We start from the raw sequence: 19,104 nt of genomic DNA, 5'->3' as shown, positions 1-19,104 counted from the left end.
AACCTGCAACAAAAAAGCATACTAAAAAGTCACAAGATTATTTATATGTATAGATATATATATATAATCACAAGACCTATTTCTATGTATAGATATACATACGCAAATGATCAGAAAAGTATCTGGATAGATATACACAAAACTAATAACAATAGTTACTTTTGGAAAAGTGAAAGTGTACATTTATTTTGTGTAAATAAATAAAATTCTAATAAACTTCCTTTTACTTTTAAAATAGTGAAATAAAAATCTAACAACAATACCTAGTTCCAAAATAAAATGACCCTAATTTTTAAAGCGCCCTTTGGCTGGGCACAGTGGCTGACACCTGTAATCCCAGCACTTTGGGAGGCCAAGGCGGGAAGATAACTTGAGGTCAGGAGTTCGAGACCAGCCTGGCCAACAGGTGAAACTCTGTCTCCACTAAAAATACAAAAGTTAGCCAGGTGTGGTGGCGCATGCCCGCATGCCTGTGGTCCTAGCTACTTGGGAGGCTGAGGCAGGAGAATCGCTTGAACCCGGGAGGCGGATGCTGTAGTGAGCTAAGAATATGCCACTGTACTCCAGCCTGGGCAACAGAGGGAGACTCTGTCTCAAAAAAAAAAATAATAATAAATATAAATAAATAAGTAAATAAAGAGACCGTTAAACCTGCAGAGACATGGATGGAGGAACCATCAAGATGGATGCTCTGACACAGGGAAGAGGGACCAACTGGAGGAACCCAGTCACTGGCTGCCTGGGCAGACAGGCTTTGCATTGACTGAGGGAGATAGGATTCAAGGGTGGACAAGTCAGTGTCAGAGTTAACCCAGGGCCATGCTCCTGCCTCACTAGGAGGTGCTGAGCTAACCCCTTCACCCCTCTAGGGCAGTTCTCCCCCTGGACAGTGAGCATGGGTTATGATGGCCTTTAAGCACTTTCCTGCTCTGATAGTCTGTAATTCTGCTGTGCTTCTTCATCCAGTTCAGTTCACTCCCCTATTCACTTTCCTAGATTTTGCACTTTTGTAAGATCCCTGTGAGAGTTGAGCCAAGACCTCTAGCTCCTCACCTGGAAAGCAAGTCTGCCTATCATTTGTTCACTCACTCATTCATTTATTTTTACATTTATTTATTCATTGAGAATTGCTTATGTGTTCATTTAATTGCTCATCATCCATTCACATATTCATTCTGTAAACATTCCTGGGTCAGCACTGGCTGGGGCCTGGCCTAAGAGGATGGTTCCTGTCCCTTAGCCACTTTCTCCGACTTTTCCACACCAATTAAGATTTCTAAATAGATTCTTTGTAATTGGGTCTTTGGGACATTATCCCTGAGGCACCCCAAAGTTTCTAAGCTGGGCACATTTCCTCTCATCCCTCTAAATTTCCTCAGGGATCGCACAGTCCCTTGGTGCACAGAGTGCTTTGAAAGGTGTCACCTCCATATGGCCTGCCTGCTCCCCTGGAAGCTGTCGGCTGAGATGGAGCTGGGCGCTACCAGGTCCAGGGGTCCCTGGCTGCCCACAGTAAACTACTGGCCTCTCCGTTTCCTAATTTTACCAAACCTGACACATTGCCAAGAAACCCACTGAATTCTAAGCAGTTTGTGTAATTCTGCCAAATTCCAAAGTTCCATTTAATTCTATCGAGTTGCAAACCCTTTGCTGAATTCTATGAAAGTTCAGGCATGTTTTCAGAGTTTGGAAAGCTGGGCTGGTGTGAAACTCCATGTCCCGTCCACCAGGATTCTCTATGTTTAGAAGGCTTGGGCTTCCTTCTTTGAACTGTGTCCCCCTGGCTCCAGAGAGAAAAGGTCCCTGGTCTCAAACCCTCTGAAACATCCTCCAGTGAGCCAAGGAAATGGATCCAGAGAGCCTGAAGGTGAGTGAGAAATGGGGATGTGAAGGCAGAGGAGGGAGTCAAGAGCCTGAGAAGAACAGGAGCCTTGGCTTCCCCCTCTGATCGACTGTGCAACACTGGGCAAGCTTCTTCGCCTCGCTGGGCCTTGGTTTCTCCATGTATAACAGGGGGGCAGTCCAGTTGATCTGTGAGACCCTTCCCAGCTCTGCCAAGGTGTCACCTAGGCAGGGACCAGCCCGTGTTTGGCATCCAGCGGCTCACTCCCAGTTTGCCTTAGCCACAGAACATCACAGCAAGACAGGAAGTCAGCCGTGGCCAGGCTGGCAGTCTCAGCTTGGCCTTCAGAACCTGGGAGAGGAGAGGAAGGGTGACATCCCTGCAGGCTGGCTGGGATAGGAAGCAGATAAGAAGTGAGAGAGAAAGGTGGGCATTATCCAAGAGGTCCAAACATAGGGCCACAGAGTGAAAAGGAGAGAAGGCTCGGCGCAGCCTTAGGGAGGACACAGGAAGGCTCCCTGTGGAGGTGCCATTTGAACTGGTTTTTCCATAGCATTCTGCCAGGAGGGAGGTGGGGGCAGAAAGAACATCATGGGCTCTGCAGACAAAGCTTTCTGGCCCTGCTTTGGGAACCAGAGTCCACAGCATCAGTCACGTTCCTCCTCCTCCCGCAGGCCCCACCCCCTGGCTGAAGGGCAGAAGGAAGAGCGGGGGGGCCCCAAGTCTTTTGCGGCTTGCCCCTGCTCCTGGGCTGCCGTGTCCTTCTGGGTTGTTGTAGGCAGAGTTTGCTCCCTCCCCTCAGAGCTGCCCCTTCCTAGAGATGCCCCTGCTGCCCCTCCTGGCCGTGGTTTCCACACGCCTCCTCCCAGGGACAAAGGCATCTGCCCAGCCCTCTGAAGCACCCTGGCCCCGGGTTCAAGGAGAAGCACTACTGGAGCTGGATATGTGTGTGCACACATATGTGTAAGAGACAGTGAGCGGTACCTAATGTGTGTACGCTCACATGAATGACAACACAGGTACACACATGAGCCTATGTGTGGCTTATACTCACAGGCACACATTTGTGCACCTGTATGTCACACAGGTATTTGTGCATTCTCCTGTAGGTGAGTGTACATGTGGTGGCCTGTATGTATATTCCAATAGGTAGCCAACACTGCAGATGCTTCCTTGTGACTTTTGGGAATAAACTGTAGTACCTGGAACCACGCAAAGAGGAAGTGGTGCCTGAGCCAGCCACTGGGGCCTCATGATGCCATCTCTGTGTCGCACCCCAGCCCTGGCACAGTGCTTGTTTCTGTTTGTGCCCTGTTAAATGGGGGTCCCTCTCCAGGAACCCAGCCTCAGAGTTTCCCTGCTGGAAACTCCAAAGTCTTGAAGGAAACTTGTGGCTCACATATACCTGGGCCCATGGTGAGTCTGGACACAGTCATGTGAGACAAGACTTTTTCTCTCAGGCCCTAGGACTGGATCAGAGATCTTGCTGCAAGGCACCCCCGAACTCCCTGAGGGAGGGCCTCCGTGTGTGGCGTTAAGCTCTGAACCCTACACTTACACTCTGGGAGAAGAACGAGTAGCCATAGGGGCCACCCACCTGGAAACCTCATGAGTGGTGAAGGCCCAGTGAGACCTAGAGAGACTCCACTTGTGACCCTTCAAGTAGCCTGACAGCAGAAAGAAAGGAAGAAAAATATGTACAGGAGTAATGAGCTTCCTGTCACTAGAGGGAAGCAAACTCGGATAAAACCGATCTCGGAAGTCGAGATAAAACAAATCCGGTCGGCGTCAGACAAATCCGGAAAAGTCGAGAAATAAATAAATCTCGAAGTCGAAATAAACCATCTCGTCGAAATCCGGCGTCATCCAAAATCGAAATAAATCAGCGTCGAAAAATCGCTCCGGTAGATCCGAAACAATCAAAAGCTCATCCGGCAAAAAAAGTCGGGAAAAATAAATCGGCAGATCGAAAAATAAATCCTCGGCGCGTCGAAATCAGGAAAAATCCCAGAAAAATCCAGAAATCAAAAGAAATCATTAAGATCAGGCAATCAGGCATCAATCCAGCAGATCGAAACAATCAATCAAAAACCGTCAGAAAAAGATCAAAATCAGCAGCCTGGGAGCACACCTGTCCTCGGTGGTCCCTCACATCTGGCACCACCTGGCATGTAGTAGGTCCTCAGTCACTTCCGGGTTCTGGGGCGAGTAAGTGAGGGAGGAATAAAAGATAGAAATGGTCTCCTGTAAGGGAGGCACTGAGAGGAACTGTGCTCGGCCCAGGCTTTGGCATCATGTCCGATGGGATTAATGACACCGTGCCAGATACCCTGGAACACTAAAGAGAGGTGACTCACGCTCTTTTGCTGGTGAGAGGATTGTGGCAGCATGTGGGGCACAGATATCCATCTAGAATGGTAAAAGAACAAGCATTGTTTGAAACCTAATAGAAGCATACACCCACTCTGAGCATGGTGTATGTTGGGAGGGCTGGATTCTAGCTTCACCTCACCAGAGACCTGTTGTGTGACCTCAGCATCCCCATCTATACAATGGGAGATCCAACAAGTTGGCCTCTGGGCATGTTCCATGCTAATATCCTAGGAGTTCATGAAGTCAAAGCAACCCTGGCTCTGGCCCACAGAACAGAGGGGTTTGGAGCTGAGCCAAGAGCTCCATCAGATTTTAGCTGGGATACCCACAGGAAGGCAGATTATGAAGCTCCAATCCACAGAGGGTAGCTAATGAAACAGGCCCTGGGCAGGGGGCAGGGGAACATGCCCACCAACAGCCTTCAAGGTCAGCAGCCCCTCTGACACACAGCACGGTGTATGCTTTGTTCATGGACACTACAGTAGGCCTGAAGAGACAGGTCAGACCACTGCAGGCCGAGGACATTCCAGACAGTGGGAATAGCAAATGCGATGGCTCAGAGGCTTCCTTAAAGCCAGGAGAATCTCCACCTGCTCAGAGACCATCTAGCCCAATAGTTCCTCAAAGTGTGGTACCTGCACCAGCAGCAGAAGCATCACCCAGACCCACTGAGTCAGAAACTGGGTTTGGGGCCCAACAATCTGTTTTAAGAAATTTTCCAGGTGATTCTGGTGCATGTTAAAGTTTGAGAACTGTTGATCTAGCCCACTGTTTCCCAGACTATGTTCATAGAACACTTATCTGCAGTAGGTTAATGGGTGTTCTGTAAAAGGGGATCCATGATCAAATAAGTTTGGGGTACACATGTTCTACATTGCTTTGTGGGAGTCATAGATCACAATAGCATTTAAAGGCTCTGAGAAGTCCTGCAGTAAAGAGCTTTATTTTTTATTAATCAAATGTTGTCTCAAATTGGTTTTTCAGATTGCTTACTAATATTCTGATTAACATTCAGGGAATGCTGATCTAAAGCAATCCTCACTTTTCACATGGAGAAACTGAGGCCTAGAGAGGGTAAAGGGATTGCCCGACATCACAGAGAGCAAGTGTGGTAGTGCTGGAAAAGATCCTGACAGTCCATCTCGTCCCAGAAGGGGCTCTGTGAGCTTCCCCGCGCCCTGTACCCTCTCTCCTTTCATCCTAACTGTGGATCATCCCTTCAGAACTCTGCAGCATGCAGCCGCTCAATAGAACAGGGGTGTCCGCATTCTTTCTGAAAGGATTTTCTGGCTACCCAGCCCTAGAGCACCTGCTCTTCCCTCTGTGCTCCGTCATGTACCTGGTGACCCTGCTGGGGAACACAGCCATTGTGGCAGTGAGCGTGCTAGATGTCCACCTGCACACGCCCATGTACTTCTTCCTGGGCAACCTATCCACCCTGGACATCTGCTACACGTCCACCTTTGTGCCCCTGATGCTGGTCCACCTCCTGTCATCCCGGAAGACCATCTCCTTTACTGGCTGTGCCATCCAGATGTGTCTGAGCCTGTCCACGGGCTCCACGGAGTGCCTGCTGCTGGCTATCATGGCCTACGACCGCTACCTGGCCATCTGCCAGCCACTCAGGTACCGCGTGCTCATGAACCACCGGCTCTGTGTGCTGCTGGTGGGAGCTGCCTGGGTCCTCTGCCTCCTCAAGTCGGTGACTGAGACAGTCATTGCCATGAGGCTGCCCTTCTGTGGCCACCACGTGGTCAGTCACTTCACCTGCGAGATCCTGGCGGTGCTGAAGCTGACATGCGGTGACACATTGGTCAGCGAAGTCTTCCTGCTGGTGGGCTCCATCCTGCTGCTGCCTGTGCCCCTGGCATTCATTTGCCTGTCCTACTTGCTCATCCTGGCCACCATCATGAGGGTGCCCTCGGCTGCTGGGCGCTGCAAAGCCTTCTCCACCTGCTCAGCACACCTGGCTGTGGTGCTGCTTTTCTACAGCACCATCATCTTCATGTACATGAAGCCCAAGAGCAAGGAAGCCCACATCTCTGATGAGGTCTTCACAGTCCTCTACGCCATGGTCACACCCATGTTGAACCCCATCATCTACAGCCTGAGGAACAAGGAGGTGAAGGAGGCCACCAAGAAGGCATGGGGCAGGAGCTGGACCTCCAGGTGAGGGAGGGTGGGGCTCTGTACAGATGCAGGTTTCAGGTTAGTGGCTGAGGCCAGCATATGCCAATGCCAGTGAGGATGTGGCAGGGCTAGGGCTACCGGTCTGGTATCTTCATCCCAGCAAGGCAGCACCAAGTCCGGCCGATCCTGCCACAGAACAGCCCTCAAATCACCCTCTGCTCCTGCCCCTGCCACTGCCATAGGTCAGCTCTCAGCATCACCCTGGCCTTCACACCCGCCTCCTGGCTGGTCCCAAGACTTCAGTCCTGTTCCTCCCTACAATCTCTCCATCATGGGGCATCTTTTTGAAATGCACATGTGATTGTATCACTCTTCTCACTGAAATCCTTAGGTGGCTCCCCACTGTTCTCAGGACAAAGTGGAAGCTCTTCAGTGGGGCATTTGAGGCCCTCACAAGCTGGTCCTGCCTGACTGACTCCCCAGCCTTCCTCCCCTCCCACCCTATCTCCCTCCTCACAGCCTCACACACCAGCCAGATGTGACCCCCACATGCCCTGCACCGCCCAGCTCTGTGCTCTCCTTGGGTCCTCCCCACGAAGCAGCACCCCCTCCCCCATCCCCAGCACACTACTCCATATGTAAAAGGACTGACTGCCCGACCCTTCAGGCCCAGCTCAAACACCACCTCCACCAGGAAGCCACCCTGCCTTGCTCCTCTTGCTGTGCCTGTGTTTTCAGCATTACTCCAAGAGCAGGGAGTGTCAGATTCTTCCCTCTCCCAAGGCCCAGCCTTGCCCAACCCTAGGCCCTGCACAAGTGTCTTAGAGATATAAACATGTCAATGTAGGGGTGACAATGGCAGAGCCCGGAGTTCTTCCCAAATCTGAGCAGAGCTGAGACGGAGTCCACAGATGACGGGAATGGCCTAGCCTCCCTGGTAGGCGAAAGTAGAGGCAGCGATGAGGCCTGTATTAGTCAGGGTTCTCTTAGAGGGACAGAACTAATAGAAGATATATATATAGAGATAGATATTGATATATATATAAAGAGGAGTTTATTAAGTATTAACTTACATGATCACAAGGTTCCACAATAGGCTGTCTGTAAGCTGAGGAGCAAGGAAAGCCAGTCCAAGTCCCCAAACTGAAGAACTTGGAGTCCAATATTCAAGGGAAGGAAACATCCAGCACAGGAGAAAGATGTAGGCTGGGAGGCTAGGCCTGTCTCTCCTTTTTACAGTTTGCTGCCTGCTTTCTATTCACTGGAAACTGATTAGATAGTGCCCACCAGATTAGGGTGGATCTGCCTTCCCCAGCCCATTGACTCACATGTGAATCTCTTTTGGCAACACCCACACAGAACACACCCAGGATTCATACTTTGTATCCCACAATCCAATCAAGTTGACACTCAGTATTAACCAAAACAAGGCCCAAAGTCCAAGATTCCCAGACCTGTCAGGCCCTGGGACACCAATCATCCAGCCAGAGCCTGGAGCCTCGCCATTCCTCCCACCTCACCCCGCCCAGCAGCAGCAGCAGCAGCAGCAGCTTCCAGTGCCCCCTTTCCTGGGATCCAGGCCTCACCTGACTTGAGGGGGCTTGTTCTACCCATCCTCACCTCATGCCCTGGGACCCTGCCATAGCTGTCCCTGCCTGGTGCTCAGCCTCTTCCAGCTTTCCTTTCTGATGACTCAGTGGACAGGCAGTGGACATTGACCCAGATTCACAGAGTATTTCCATTCCCTGCCCTGCCCTCGCCTCTATGGTACCATCTGTACAACGGGAGCAGTGGGGTTGGCCTGTGAGCAGCAGTCCACCTTTCCTGCTCCCGGCTATCGGTAAGCACAGCTCCTGCATGATTCCCCTCCCAGGGCTTTCTCCCTGCTTCCTCTGCTGGCCAGAACAGAGGCACAGAGAAGCACAGCTGGAGGAGTGAGAGACACCCAAGCCTGTCTGACCACGCATGAGAGAAGGTTGTCAGCAGCCATGCCAGTGGCCATGCCATTCTGCTGGGCCTTGCATACATGACAGGAGTTTGGGTTTTATTCTGTGGGCTCTGGGGGTTTACAATCAGGTTGATTTTTAGCAAGGTCACTAATTAGATACCATTCCCTCTCTTGTGTAACACAATGTCCACTGTTAGGTACTGTGTAGTGAGGTAGGCAGTGTCATACACTGCTGGTGGAAATGGGGATAATTTAATATGAACTTCCTAGAAGGTAAGTTGGAAATATGAATCAAGGGCCTTTAAAAATTCCAGACCCCTTGACCCAACACCTCTACTTCTAGGAATCTAGTCTAAGTAAATAATAAAGGGCACAAAGATTTGGACATAAGGATATTAATAACAGCATTATTTGTAGTAACAAAAAAAAAAACTGTAATAATCTTAATGTTCAACCATAGAAGAATATTTAAACAAATCCTGGTGGAGTCCAGTGGTAGTATGTGATGCAGCCATTAAGAATCTTTTTTTTTTTTTTTTTTTTTTTTTTTTCAAGGCAGGGTCTCACTTGTTATCCAGGCTGGAATGCAGTGGTACAATCTTGGCTCACTGCAGCCTCAACTACCTGGGCCCAAGCAATTCTCCCACCTCAGCCATCTGAGGAGCTGGAACTACATGCATGCACCACCACGCCCAGCTAATTTATTTTTAATAGAGACAAGGTCTCACTATGTTGCCCAGGCTGGTCTTGAACTCCTAGGCTCAACTGATCCTCCCAGTTCAGTCTCCCAAAGTGCTGGGATTACAGGCGTGAACCACCATGCCTGGCCAGGAATCTTATTTTTTGAAGGGTATATGATAATGGGCAATGCTCATAATGTAACTAATAGAAAAAAAAACAGAACACATAACACTGTATTTTAGTATGATCTCAATTTTAACTTTTTAAATATTTTTCTTACAGATCTCTGAATAAGTGGGTATCTAGGAAATACTGGAAAATGATGACCAAATATTAACTAACAGTTGTTTCCTTTGGGTGACAGGGTTACAGATAAATACTGGTTTTTAAATTATTATTTGTAATATTGTCCAATATTTCTATGATGACCATGACTTTGAACTTAAAAAATAATGGTATATGGAAGACCACCTTGCCCATACTACAGGACAGATGAGAAAGGCTTCCTCCTGAGGGCAGGGATGGGAGGAAGCTGCTGCAGGAAGCTGCTGCAGTCACCCAGTCCCTCAGTGAGGCCTGAGCCAGCTGGTCAGTAAAGGAGAGGGTGGCCCCAAGAAATATTGGGGAGATAGATATAGATGCAAAATAGTATTTGGGAGCTAGAGATACAATTTTTGGGATTACGGTTAACCCCTGAACAACACGGGAGTGAGGGGAGCCAACTCTCCTCATAGTAAAAAAAATCCATGTGTAACTTTTGACTCCCCCAAATCTTAACTACTAATAGCTTACCGTTGACTGGAAGTCTTATCAATAATATAAAAAGTCGATTAACACATAATTTGTATGTTATATGTTTTATGTGCTGCATTCTTACAATACAACTAGAGAAAAGAGAATGTTATTAAGAAAATCATAAGGAAGAGGAATAGATTTCCTATCTATTAAACGAAAGTGGATCATCATAAAAGTCTTCATCATTGTCAACATCACGCTGAGTAGGTGGAGGAGGAGGAGGAAGAGGAGGGGCTAGTCTTGCTGTCTCAGGGGTGGCGGTTCATCCGAAAGTTTTTTCAAACTGTAGCAAATCTCAAAAAAATTCCCAATATATTATTTGAAAAATACAAGTATAAGTGAGTTCATGTTGTTCAAATCAATGTTATTCAAGGGTCAACTGTATATATGTGTAAAATACTATTTGGGAGAGATATTTGGGATTATAGAGGTGGAGGAGGAAGAGTGAGGACCGTAGGTTGGTCCCGGGTTTCTGATTTATTTGGGGTGGACTGAGACACTGAGTGGGGAGGATGAGCACGGTAGATGGGGGAAGTGGGGAGATGGTGAGTTTGTCTTTGACCTGCTGAGTTCAGGGTATCCATGGGGGCAGCAAGAGGACAATATACTATGAGCATATAGAAAATAAACAGTAACAACCTTTCCATTTTTTACTTCGACCTATGTTCTTGATAAAAAATCCAGAAGACAAATCATAGCATCATAGGAAACTTTGCAACTTCTTATTGAAGGATGACTTTTAGTCTCTAAGCTGTGTCAAGTTGTTATTCTTTATTGTGAAAGGACAGGAAGGGGAGGGAAGGAAACAGGAATAAAGAAATCTGTAAAAACTTCCCTGACCTAACAAAGTCCCTCGCCTGTACTTGGTGTCTCCTACCTTACAAAGCAATTTACTTTAAGCTTCGATGAATCCAGGTCCGTACGGCAATCCTGGAAGGAGACACCCCATTCTACAACCCAGACACCCAGGCCTAGTGAAGCCGGGCTCATGGGCCCGGAGCCTATGGCATCCAAGGGGCAGAACTGCAACGTGACCCAGTCTTCAGATTCTCTGTTCACTCTCTCTCCTATGCCCACTGTACCTCAGCAGGGCCCTCCTGGGGCAGGCCGAGGAACCTGGAGTCTCTGAAGCCCAGGTCCCACAGCTGCCAAGCCTGCACCTTTGTGTAGTTGCAGAGTTTGAACTTTAAATTGGACAGGGACCGTGAGTTCCCTGAGAGCAGGGAGCAAGCAGACTGTCTACGTGGCAGGGGAACAAGGGGCAGGTCTTGGGAGGCAGTGGCAGGGCGAGGTAGGGGGAACCTAGCCCATCTCAGCACCGTGCACTTGCTGGTAATGAACTCGGCACTTCCCAAACCTCAGCTCCCCTCACCTGGCTCCAGCTCCCTGCAGACATTTAGGCCATGGCCAGTAGGTGGGAGGTAAGGAGAATTCATCTGACCCATTTCTTATTCTCATGAAATCATTTAAAACATTTAAAAGCCAAAATATTTGCTGGGGGACAGGGACAGAATGGTAATAATACCATCTACCGCTCACTGACTATTCACCAGTGCCAGGCTCTGTTCTAAGAGCTTTGCATGCTTCCTCTCACTGGATCCTTAAAACAAGCCCACAAGGAGATGCTGCCATCTCCATGGTACAGGTAAGGAAGCTGAGGCTGAGAACATTGTTAACAAGTGGAAGACCTGGGGCTTGGACCCTGGTCCTGTCTGACTCCAGGGCCATCCTCATCTTCTCTGCCACACAGCCAGAAAGCAGTGAAGCAGGAATCCCGGATCCAGGCTCTTCGGGGAAATTGTAACTGAAGCCTTCTTATTATGCCCCTTTCTTTTCTTTTAAAATAATTTGTGAAGCCTAAAATAAGTATTAAGTGGTTAAAATTAGATTTACCAGACAATGAGACTGATATGACAGTTAGCTTGCAGAGTAACCCTGGGTCTATCAGACCTTAGGTTGGAAGTTGCTGGAAACATATGAGGAAATGTTTCAGAGATTACAGCGTACCAGAGATCGCCTAATTGGCCCCACTTCTCAGAAGAGAAATCTGACCAAAGTCATACAGCAGAGGAGGAACAAAGGCCCCGATTCAAACCTGGGACCCGCCCTCCAGTCCAGGGCTCATTCTAGGCATCACTCTGCCTCTTAAGAGACGTAAAACTGGGGAGTGAAACCAGGCAGTTATTTTCAGAGACACCCCAGGTCCTATCCCTCTGCGACTCTGATCTTCCAGGCCATGACCGAGCATGACACTGCGTGACACTGGTAGATGGCCGCTAGAGTAGCTTTCTGAGAGTCGTAAGACACCGTTGCACCCACACGCAGAGGGGCTGCTCAGCAGTAATTCTGGTTCTCTTCCTTCTGGGCAGGTGGTAGGATGTCACAGGGCCAGTTGGCTATGGGCAGATATGACAAATGTCTCTTGTGGCTCAGAGCAGTGAACTGGTACGAGAGGCTCCAGTGTGTCCTTCCCCAGCCATAACCACTGGTGACATCCCACAGGGTGGAGCCTCCATCTGCCAGCGGCTCTGAGAACTCTGAGCCACCTGGAAAGCCACAGTAGACACGTAGCATGAGAAATAAAACTTTGTCATGCTAGCCACTAAAATGACGAGGTTGTATGTTACTGTGACATAATTTAGCCCATCCCAACCCACCCACCAAGGGAACCAGCTCCTCTCTGATGTCCCAGCCTGTGCCCATGTTACAGGCAAAGCTGTTGGCAACGTGGTAAAATGGCATTTTCTGGACATAGAGTTATTTCCTTAGGGCCATAAGCCAATGGTTTCATGTGCTGGTTCTAGTTTCCATGAATGTGTTACGATCAGACTCTTAAGTTGAGGAAAATCCACCATGTTACTGACGTAGCTCTTCAGAAAGAGCAGGTGTTTCTGCAAATAGGAGACTGGCACCCCCCAAAGCCCTTCTCCTAGCAATCACAATAGCTGCATCATTCTGTTGCGGTATATGTGTTGGAGGCAGAAGGGGGAATGGATTTTGAGGCAAGACCTTGGGTTCAGCATTCTTTGTTTGCTTTTTTAGAGAAAGGGACTCACTCTGTTGCCCAGGCTGGAGAGCAGTGGCATTATCATAGTTCACTGTAACCTCGAATTCCTGGGCTCAATCCTCCTCCCACCTCAGCCTTCTGAGTAGCTGGGTGCACAGGTGCAAACCACCATTTCTAGGATTGGGATTTTTGGCAGGACAACGCGGGATGTCAATAAACAGTTCAACTCAAATGGCAATCACTGACACCTCCTGGCTGCAGGTCACTGGAGGGTGACAGTGATGAAGGACACAGCCCTTTCACTGCAATAGCTCATAGTCTAGTCAGAGAGAGATATACAAGAAAAAGGAACTATAATGAAGGCAAAATGAATGTAAACTCTGCTAATAGCTATGTGACCATCCTGTTGTCCGGGTAGTCAGTTTGTATGAAGCCATCTGAGAGAAGGCTGCGTGAGACAGTGGTGTGTGAACTGAGCCTTGAAGGATGAGTAGAAAAAAAAGGCACTCCAGCCTGAAGAAACTGCCCAAGAAGAAGGACGGGACTGGAGCGCGCAGGCTTTGTCCAAAAGACGGGGAGTGGCCTGGTGAGGCTGCAGCAGTTGTGCGTGAGGGATGCAGTGGAGGCAAGGCAGGAGGATGGGCCACAGCCTACACACAAAAGCCCTCAAATGCCTCCGCCATGCCCACTTGGTCTTACTGTTAGAGGTGTGAGTGATGAAGAAAAATGCAGTCAGGTGGTTTCCCACCCTTCACCTGCTGGAAACCCCCACATCTGTGTCCATTGTCAGAATTTGAGATGAACATAGTTCTTTCTGTAACAACACACCCATCAAAAACAAAGATCTTACAGTTCTACTTTCCAGATTTCAGGCTTTACTTTGTTTTTACATCCCAGACGCAGAGAGAATCTCAGAGATCTAAAGCCCGGAGAGAGGAGGGGAGGTGTCCAAAGTCACCGAGTGAGTAAATGAATGACTACAAATTCCATGAGGGCAGGAGCCAGGTCTGCCTCTGCTGTATTCCCAGTACGTAGCCCAGGGCCTAACACATAGTAGGTGCTCAATAACTATTTGTTGAATGAGTGAATGAATGAGGCTTCACACTTGGGGAATTCTTTACTTTTTGCCAAGCCTCGCCAAGAAAAACCCTAACTATAGATGTTCACGTGGATCATAGTTAAAGGTCAGTTACTGACCAAGATTACCCAAGTGCCCCCTGTATGTTCCTGAAACTGTCCTTTAAGAATCACCCTGATTGACCGGGTGCAGTGGCTCACGCCTGTAATTCCAGCACTTTGGGAGGCCAAGGCAGGTGGATCACAAGGTCAGGAGATCTAGGCCATCCTGGCGAACACAGTGAAACTCCATTTCTACTAAAAATACAAAAAATTAGCCGGGCGTGGTGGCGGGCGCCTGTAGTCCCAGCTACTCGAGAGGCTGAGGCAGGAGAATGGTGTGAACCCAGGAGGTGGAGCTTGCAGTGAGCCGAGACCACGCCACTGTACTCCAGCCTGGGCGACACAGCCAGACTTTGTCTCAAAAAACAAAACAAAACAAAAAAAGAATCACCCTGATTCAGGGTAGAGGAAGGAAACCTGCACAGGCCCTGGAGAAAGCTGGTGTCATGGAGGACACTGGAGCCTTTGTCCAGGAGGTGGCTAGTACAGATGGAGCAGGCACCTGTAGCTGATGATGGATGTCGTCCTCCATCCAGCCTCAGTGACAGGTCATTGCACCCCCGGGGCAGCACCTTCAGGTGTATGTTTCCTCTGAGCTACACAGCATCCCAGTCTTCAAGGAGGAAGCTGAGTCTCAGAGAGGTCAAGTGTCTTGGTCAGTATCACACAGCTGGTCTGAGCTACAGCCAGGAGGCAAAGCTGGGTTTTGGAGTCATGCATTCACTATCTGTCAGGTGCCTGCAGTTCGCAGCACTTGCTGCGTGAGGTGCTGGTAGGAAGGAGGCAGACTCCTGACTTTAAGGTGTAGTAGGGAAGACAGGTGCACCACACAGCACACAATGACACGGAGGGATGGCCAAGGGCGGTGGGAGCACAAGATGGGAGCAGGTAACAGCAAGGGGAAGGAGGGGGAGGAAAAGAGACGGTGCAGCACTGGGCTCTGGAGAATGGGCGGAACACCCCCCACTGGGGATGGAAGGAAAGACATGCCTCCATCTAGGACAAAGGTGCGGAGCTGGGAAAAGAGATGATTTCTTCAGGAAAGGGTGAGCCCTGCAACTCGAAAAATGGTGGATAAAACGAAACAGGAGGAATAAGAGAAAAAAGAAATCTAGCCCGGAAGGACAGACAAGGCTCCATCGCTGTCGCAAAGCACTGTCCTCACAACCAATCCAGGAGCGGGAGGGGACAGGTGGATTATATCTTCCGAGTGATAGAAGTTCACACTCAGCTCCTATTTTTCCTTCAGACCAGGGACCACCTGGCCATAAGACGGTTTTCCAGTCCTAACAAGACTACTGTTCTCTGGGGACACCTGGGCTTCCTCCTATGAATACCTGACGCTGGCCTTTCCCGAGAAGTGAGAGCAGCTCTGCATGGCGATGGAGGTCACCTGGGAGAGACCACAGCCTCGCCCACTGCTCCCTTTGCAGAGCTGGTCACGACTGACCGCACCTCCACCAGATTCGTGTCTGGCTTCCCTCCTCATGTGACATCATTGTATCATTTCTCCTACAAAGCAATATGGAAGCCAGAAAGTAAGTCACCTGGCTTTCATGACCAGAGTTCAATCCTGTGACCAGTAACTCTATTGAGACATGTATGTTCTTATGTGTCCTTTTAAAAAAATTAATGAATGGTCCATGATTCCTTAAGGAGAGATGACCAGAAATCAAGCTTACACATCCTGTGGGGCTGAAATATTTGATCTTCATGGCCCAAAGGAACACTAGGTGAGCGTCATCCATTACCCACCTGCCTTCCGGAGCTCATCTCACTTGACTCAGGGAGTGGGGCAGCACCTGTGACAGGTGTGGAATCCTTTTGTCCACTTATTTTCCTTACTGCTATAGCCCCAGCATGATACCTAGCATAGAATAGGTGCTTAATATTTAGTGGATGGATAAATCTGAAATTCTATGGCCATAACTTGGTCATATGAAGCCGTAATGTAGAAAAGTTGCTTCCCATTAATGGCCAAAAACACTTTGGATTCCAAAGGATCATTTTAAACATGAATCCTTCTCTGTTGTCTCCTCTGACCCCATCCTGGGGAGAGCAGAGAGGAACCTAGGGAACTAGAATGTGCCCCATCCTCCCCTCAGTGATGTCCGCAGAACCGCAGCACTGAGAAGGCCAGCATGCAGATCTGAAGTCCAACTCCCTCATTATACAGATGGTGAAACTAAATTACAGAGAGGGAGGCTGACCTGCTGAAGCTCAGACATCAGGTCACTGGGCTCCCAGGCCACTTGCAGCTTTTTCCAAAAAGCTGGGTGGTCCAGATGGAAAAGGAGAGAGAATGAGATGAAAGGGGCAAACCAGACAGCTGTGACAGAATACGTCCTGCTGGGGACACACAAGCACTGTAACCTGGAGGTGCTCCTGTCTGTGTTCTGCCTGGGCATCGACTCCATGAATGTGCTGGGGAATGCCCTCCTCATAGGGCTGAATGTGCTGCACCCTCACCTGCACAACCCCATGTACTTCTTTCTCAGCAACCTCTCCCTCATGGACATCTGCGGCACCTCCTCCTTTGTGCCACTCATGCTAGTCAACTTCCTGGAAACCCAGAGGACTATCTCCTTCCCTGGCTGTGCCCTGCAGATGTACCTGACCCTGGCGCTGGGATCAACAGAGTGCCTGCTGCTGGCTGTGATGGCATATGACCATTATGTGGCTATCTGCCAGCCGCTTAGGTACCCAGAGCTCATGAGTGGGCAGACCTGCATGCGGATGGCAGTGCTGAGCTGGGGGACAGGCTTTGTCAACTCACTGCTACGGTCCATCCTTGTCTGGCGCCTCCCCTTCTGTGGCCACAACGTCATCAACCACTTCTTCTGTGAGATCTTGGCAGTGCTAAAACTGGCCTGTGGGGACATCTCCCTCAATGCGCTGGCATTAATGGTGGCCACAGCTGTCCTGACACTGGCCCCCCTCTTGCTCATCTGCCTGTCTTACCTTTTCATCCTGGTCGCCATCCTTAGGGTACCCTCTGCTGCAGGCCGGCACAAAGCCTTCTCCACCTGCTCAGCCCACCTCACAATGGTGGTGGTTTTTTATGGGACAATCTCCTTCATGTACTTCAAACCCAAGGCCAAGGACCCCAACATGGATAAGATTGTCACATTGTTCTATGGGGTTGTGACGCTCTCACTGAACCCCATCATCTACAGCCTGAGGAACGCAGAGGTGAAAACTGCTGTCCTAGCTCTGCTGAGAGGAGGTCTGCTCTCCAGGAAAGCATCCCACTGCTACTGCTGCCCTCTGCCCCTGTCAGCCGGCATAGGCTAGGTTGTGCTGTGGTCATGACCTCAAACCTTCAGAGGCTTAAAGCCATTAAGGTTTGTTTTTTGCTCCTGCTGCAGGTCCACCAGAGGCTGGTGGGGCTTCTGCTCCACATCATGGTCTTCACCCCTCTGAGACTCCGGATGATAAAGCAGCTACCATTGGGAACATTGCTGGTCACCATGACAAAAGGAAAAGGGAAAGTAACAAAGCCTGCACAGACTCTTAAAGCTTCTACTCAGAAGTGGGTGTGTTGCTTCCACCTACATTTCAGTGGCCAACACAATGGCAACAGGAAGGCACAGGACCACACCTATTGTGAAGGGGGAGAAGCACGCTATCGTGTCTGGACGGCAAAAGAGAGGGACAGAGAGATTTGTGAATGGCCTAATGACTACCACACCAGCTGACAGTGTCAACCCAACAGCTATTGGAGGTTTGGTTTTCTTTATCCTGACCATCTATCCTTCACAGGTTGCTGCCAGGTTAATCATCCCAAGAAAGCTCTGGTTAGCTCACTTGTGGTAGCTTTATACTGAGTCAACCAAACTAGGTTAGAGGGTCTGGGTTAGTGTTAGCCACAGAGAAGTTTGCATGAGATTTGGAAGGCAAAAGTGGGCCAGCTGTGGTGGCTCATGCCTGTAATCCCAGCACTTTGGGAGACCGAGGTGGGCGGATCACCTGAGGCCAGGAGTTCGAGACCAACCTGAGCAACATGATGAAACCCTGCCTCTACTAAAAATACAAAAAATTAGCCGGGTGTGGTGGTGCACCTGTAGTCCCAGCTACTACACAGGATTGCCTGAACTTGGGAGGTGCAGGCTGCAGTGAGCTGAGATGCCGCCACTGCACTCCAGCCTGGGTGACAGAGCAAGACTCCGTCTCAAAAAAAAAAAAAAAAAAGACAGAAAGAAAGAAAAAATGGAACAGCACCAGACACAGTGAGGCCACTCACATGTCGCTAATCTGCTGGCTCCCCGTTAGCACAGCCTGTCCAGTCCCCACCAGGACACTTCCTTCCACTGTGCTGAGTGCTGGACCAAGTGCAAGCTCCATGGCAAAAGTGCCAGCTTCTCCTGCAGGTCACCAGTCACTGAGATTGACGGCACAAGGGCCAGGCACAGGTTCCAGTTTGTCCTCCTGGATTCTAGTGTGCCCTTACTGCCCCTCACTTCACACTCAGCCTTCTTTCCTAACTGCTGGCCCAGCTGAGCTGTAACAGCTTCAGGCCCAACACCAAATGCAGAGGTTAACAGTTTTGCACAGATTTCTCCAACTGTTCCCATGACTGTAAAGTTCTCGTGTTTTTATCACTCATAGTGGTTCTGTTACTTTGGTCAAACCTGGATTGATTCATCACTTTTCTGATCAAGGACTTTTGACAGCTCCCATTACCATTAAGTCTAAATTCTTCAGTTGAGTCCTCAAGGCCCTCCAGAATCTGCCCCCACCTGCTTCTTCAGCCTGATTTTCCACTACACCCTTCACATGGCTGTCCACTCGCTACACTATCTGTACTGCCGCACCCCCATGTCTTTGTACCCTTGCACGTATTGTGCTGTTCTCTGATGATACCTGGGACTAGTTTTCAAAGCTAGGTTAGACATCATCTCTTTCATGCATCCTTTCCCATTGCACTTTAAGATCGTTCTCTTTACATCCTACAGCACTTTGTCAGATCTTCCACTTCACACTTGTCCCATCTAACTCGCATTCATGACACTTCACCACCGTGTGAGCTCCTTCAGGGCAGGATTCAGTCGGGTCTGGCTCATCTCTGTAGCTCCCACAGCACGTTCCCTGTGGAAGGGTTGCGGGACTGAATCATCACTCAGAAGCCTTCAGAACATCACCCTGTGG

At 49.4% G+C, this 19,104-nt stretch overlaps 2 protein-coding genes across 2 annotated transcripts; both read left to right on the top strand.

The window, feature by feature from the left end:
* The first annotated feature begins 4,010 nt into the window (after positions 1-4,010).
* On the top strand, positions 4,011-6,791 carry LOC101016144 (olfactory receptor 13J1). Its single transcript, XM_003911516.5, has one exon. The coding sequence runs from the start codon at positions 5,451-5,453 to the stop codon at positions 6,387-6,389; it is 939 nt and encodes a 312-aa protein (XP_003911565.1). The 5' UTR covers positions 4,011-5,450; the 3' UTR covers positions 6,390-6,791.
* Positions 6,792-16,263: 9,472 nt separating this feature from the next.
* Positions 16,264-17,930, top strand: LOC101026510 (olfactory receptor 13C7-like). Its single transcript, XM_031654313.1, has one exon. The coding sequence runs from the start codon at positions 16,264-16,266 to the stop codon at positions 17,248-17,250; it is 987 nt and encodes a 328-aa protein (XP_031510173.1). The 3' UTR covers positions 17,251-17,930.
* Positions 17,931-19,104: the final 1,174 nt, after the last annotated feature.

This window comes from Papio anubis, chromosome 13 (assembly GCF_008728515.1).
Source record: "Papio anubis isolate 15944 chromosome 13, Panubis1.0, whole genome shotgun sequence".
Taxonomy (NCBI): domain Eukaryota; kingdom Metazoa; phylum Chordata; class Mammalia; order Primates; family Cercopithecidae; genus Papio; species Papio anubis.
This window is presented reverse-complemented; position numbering and strand designations above follow the sequence as displayed.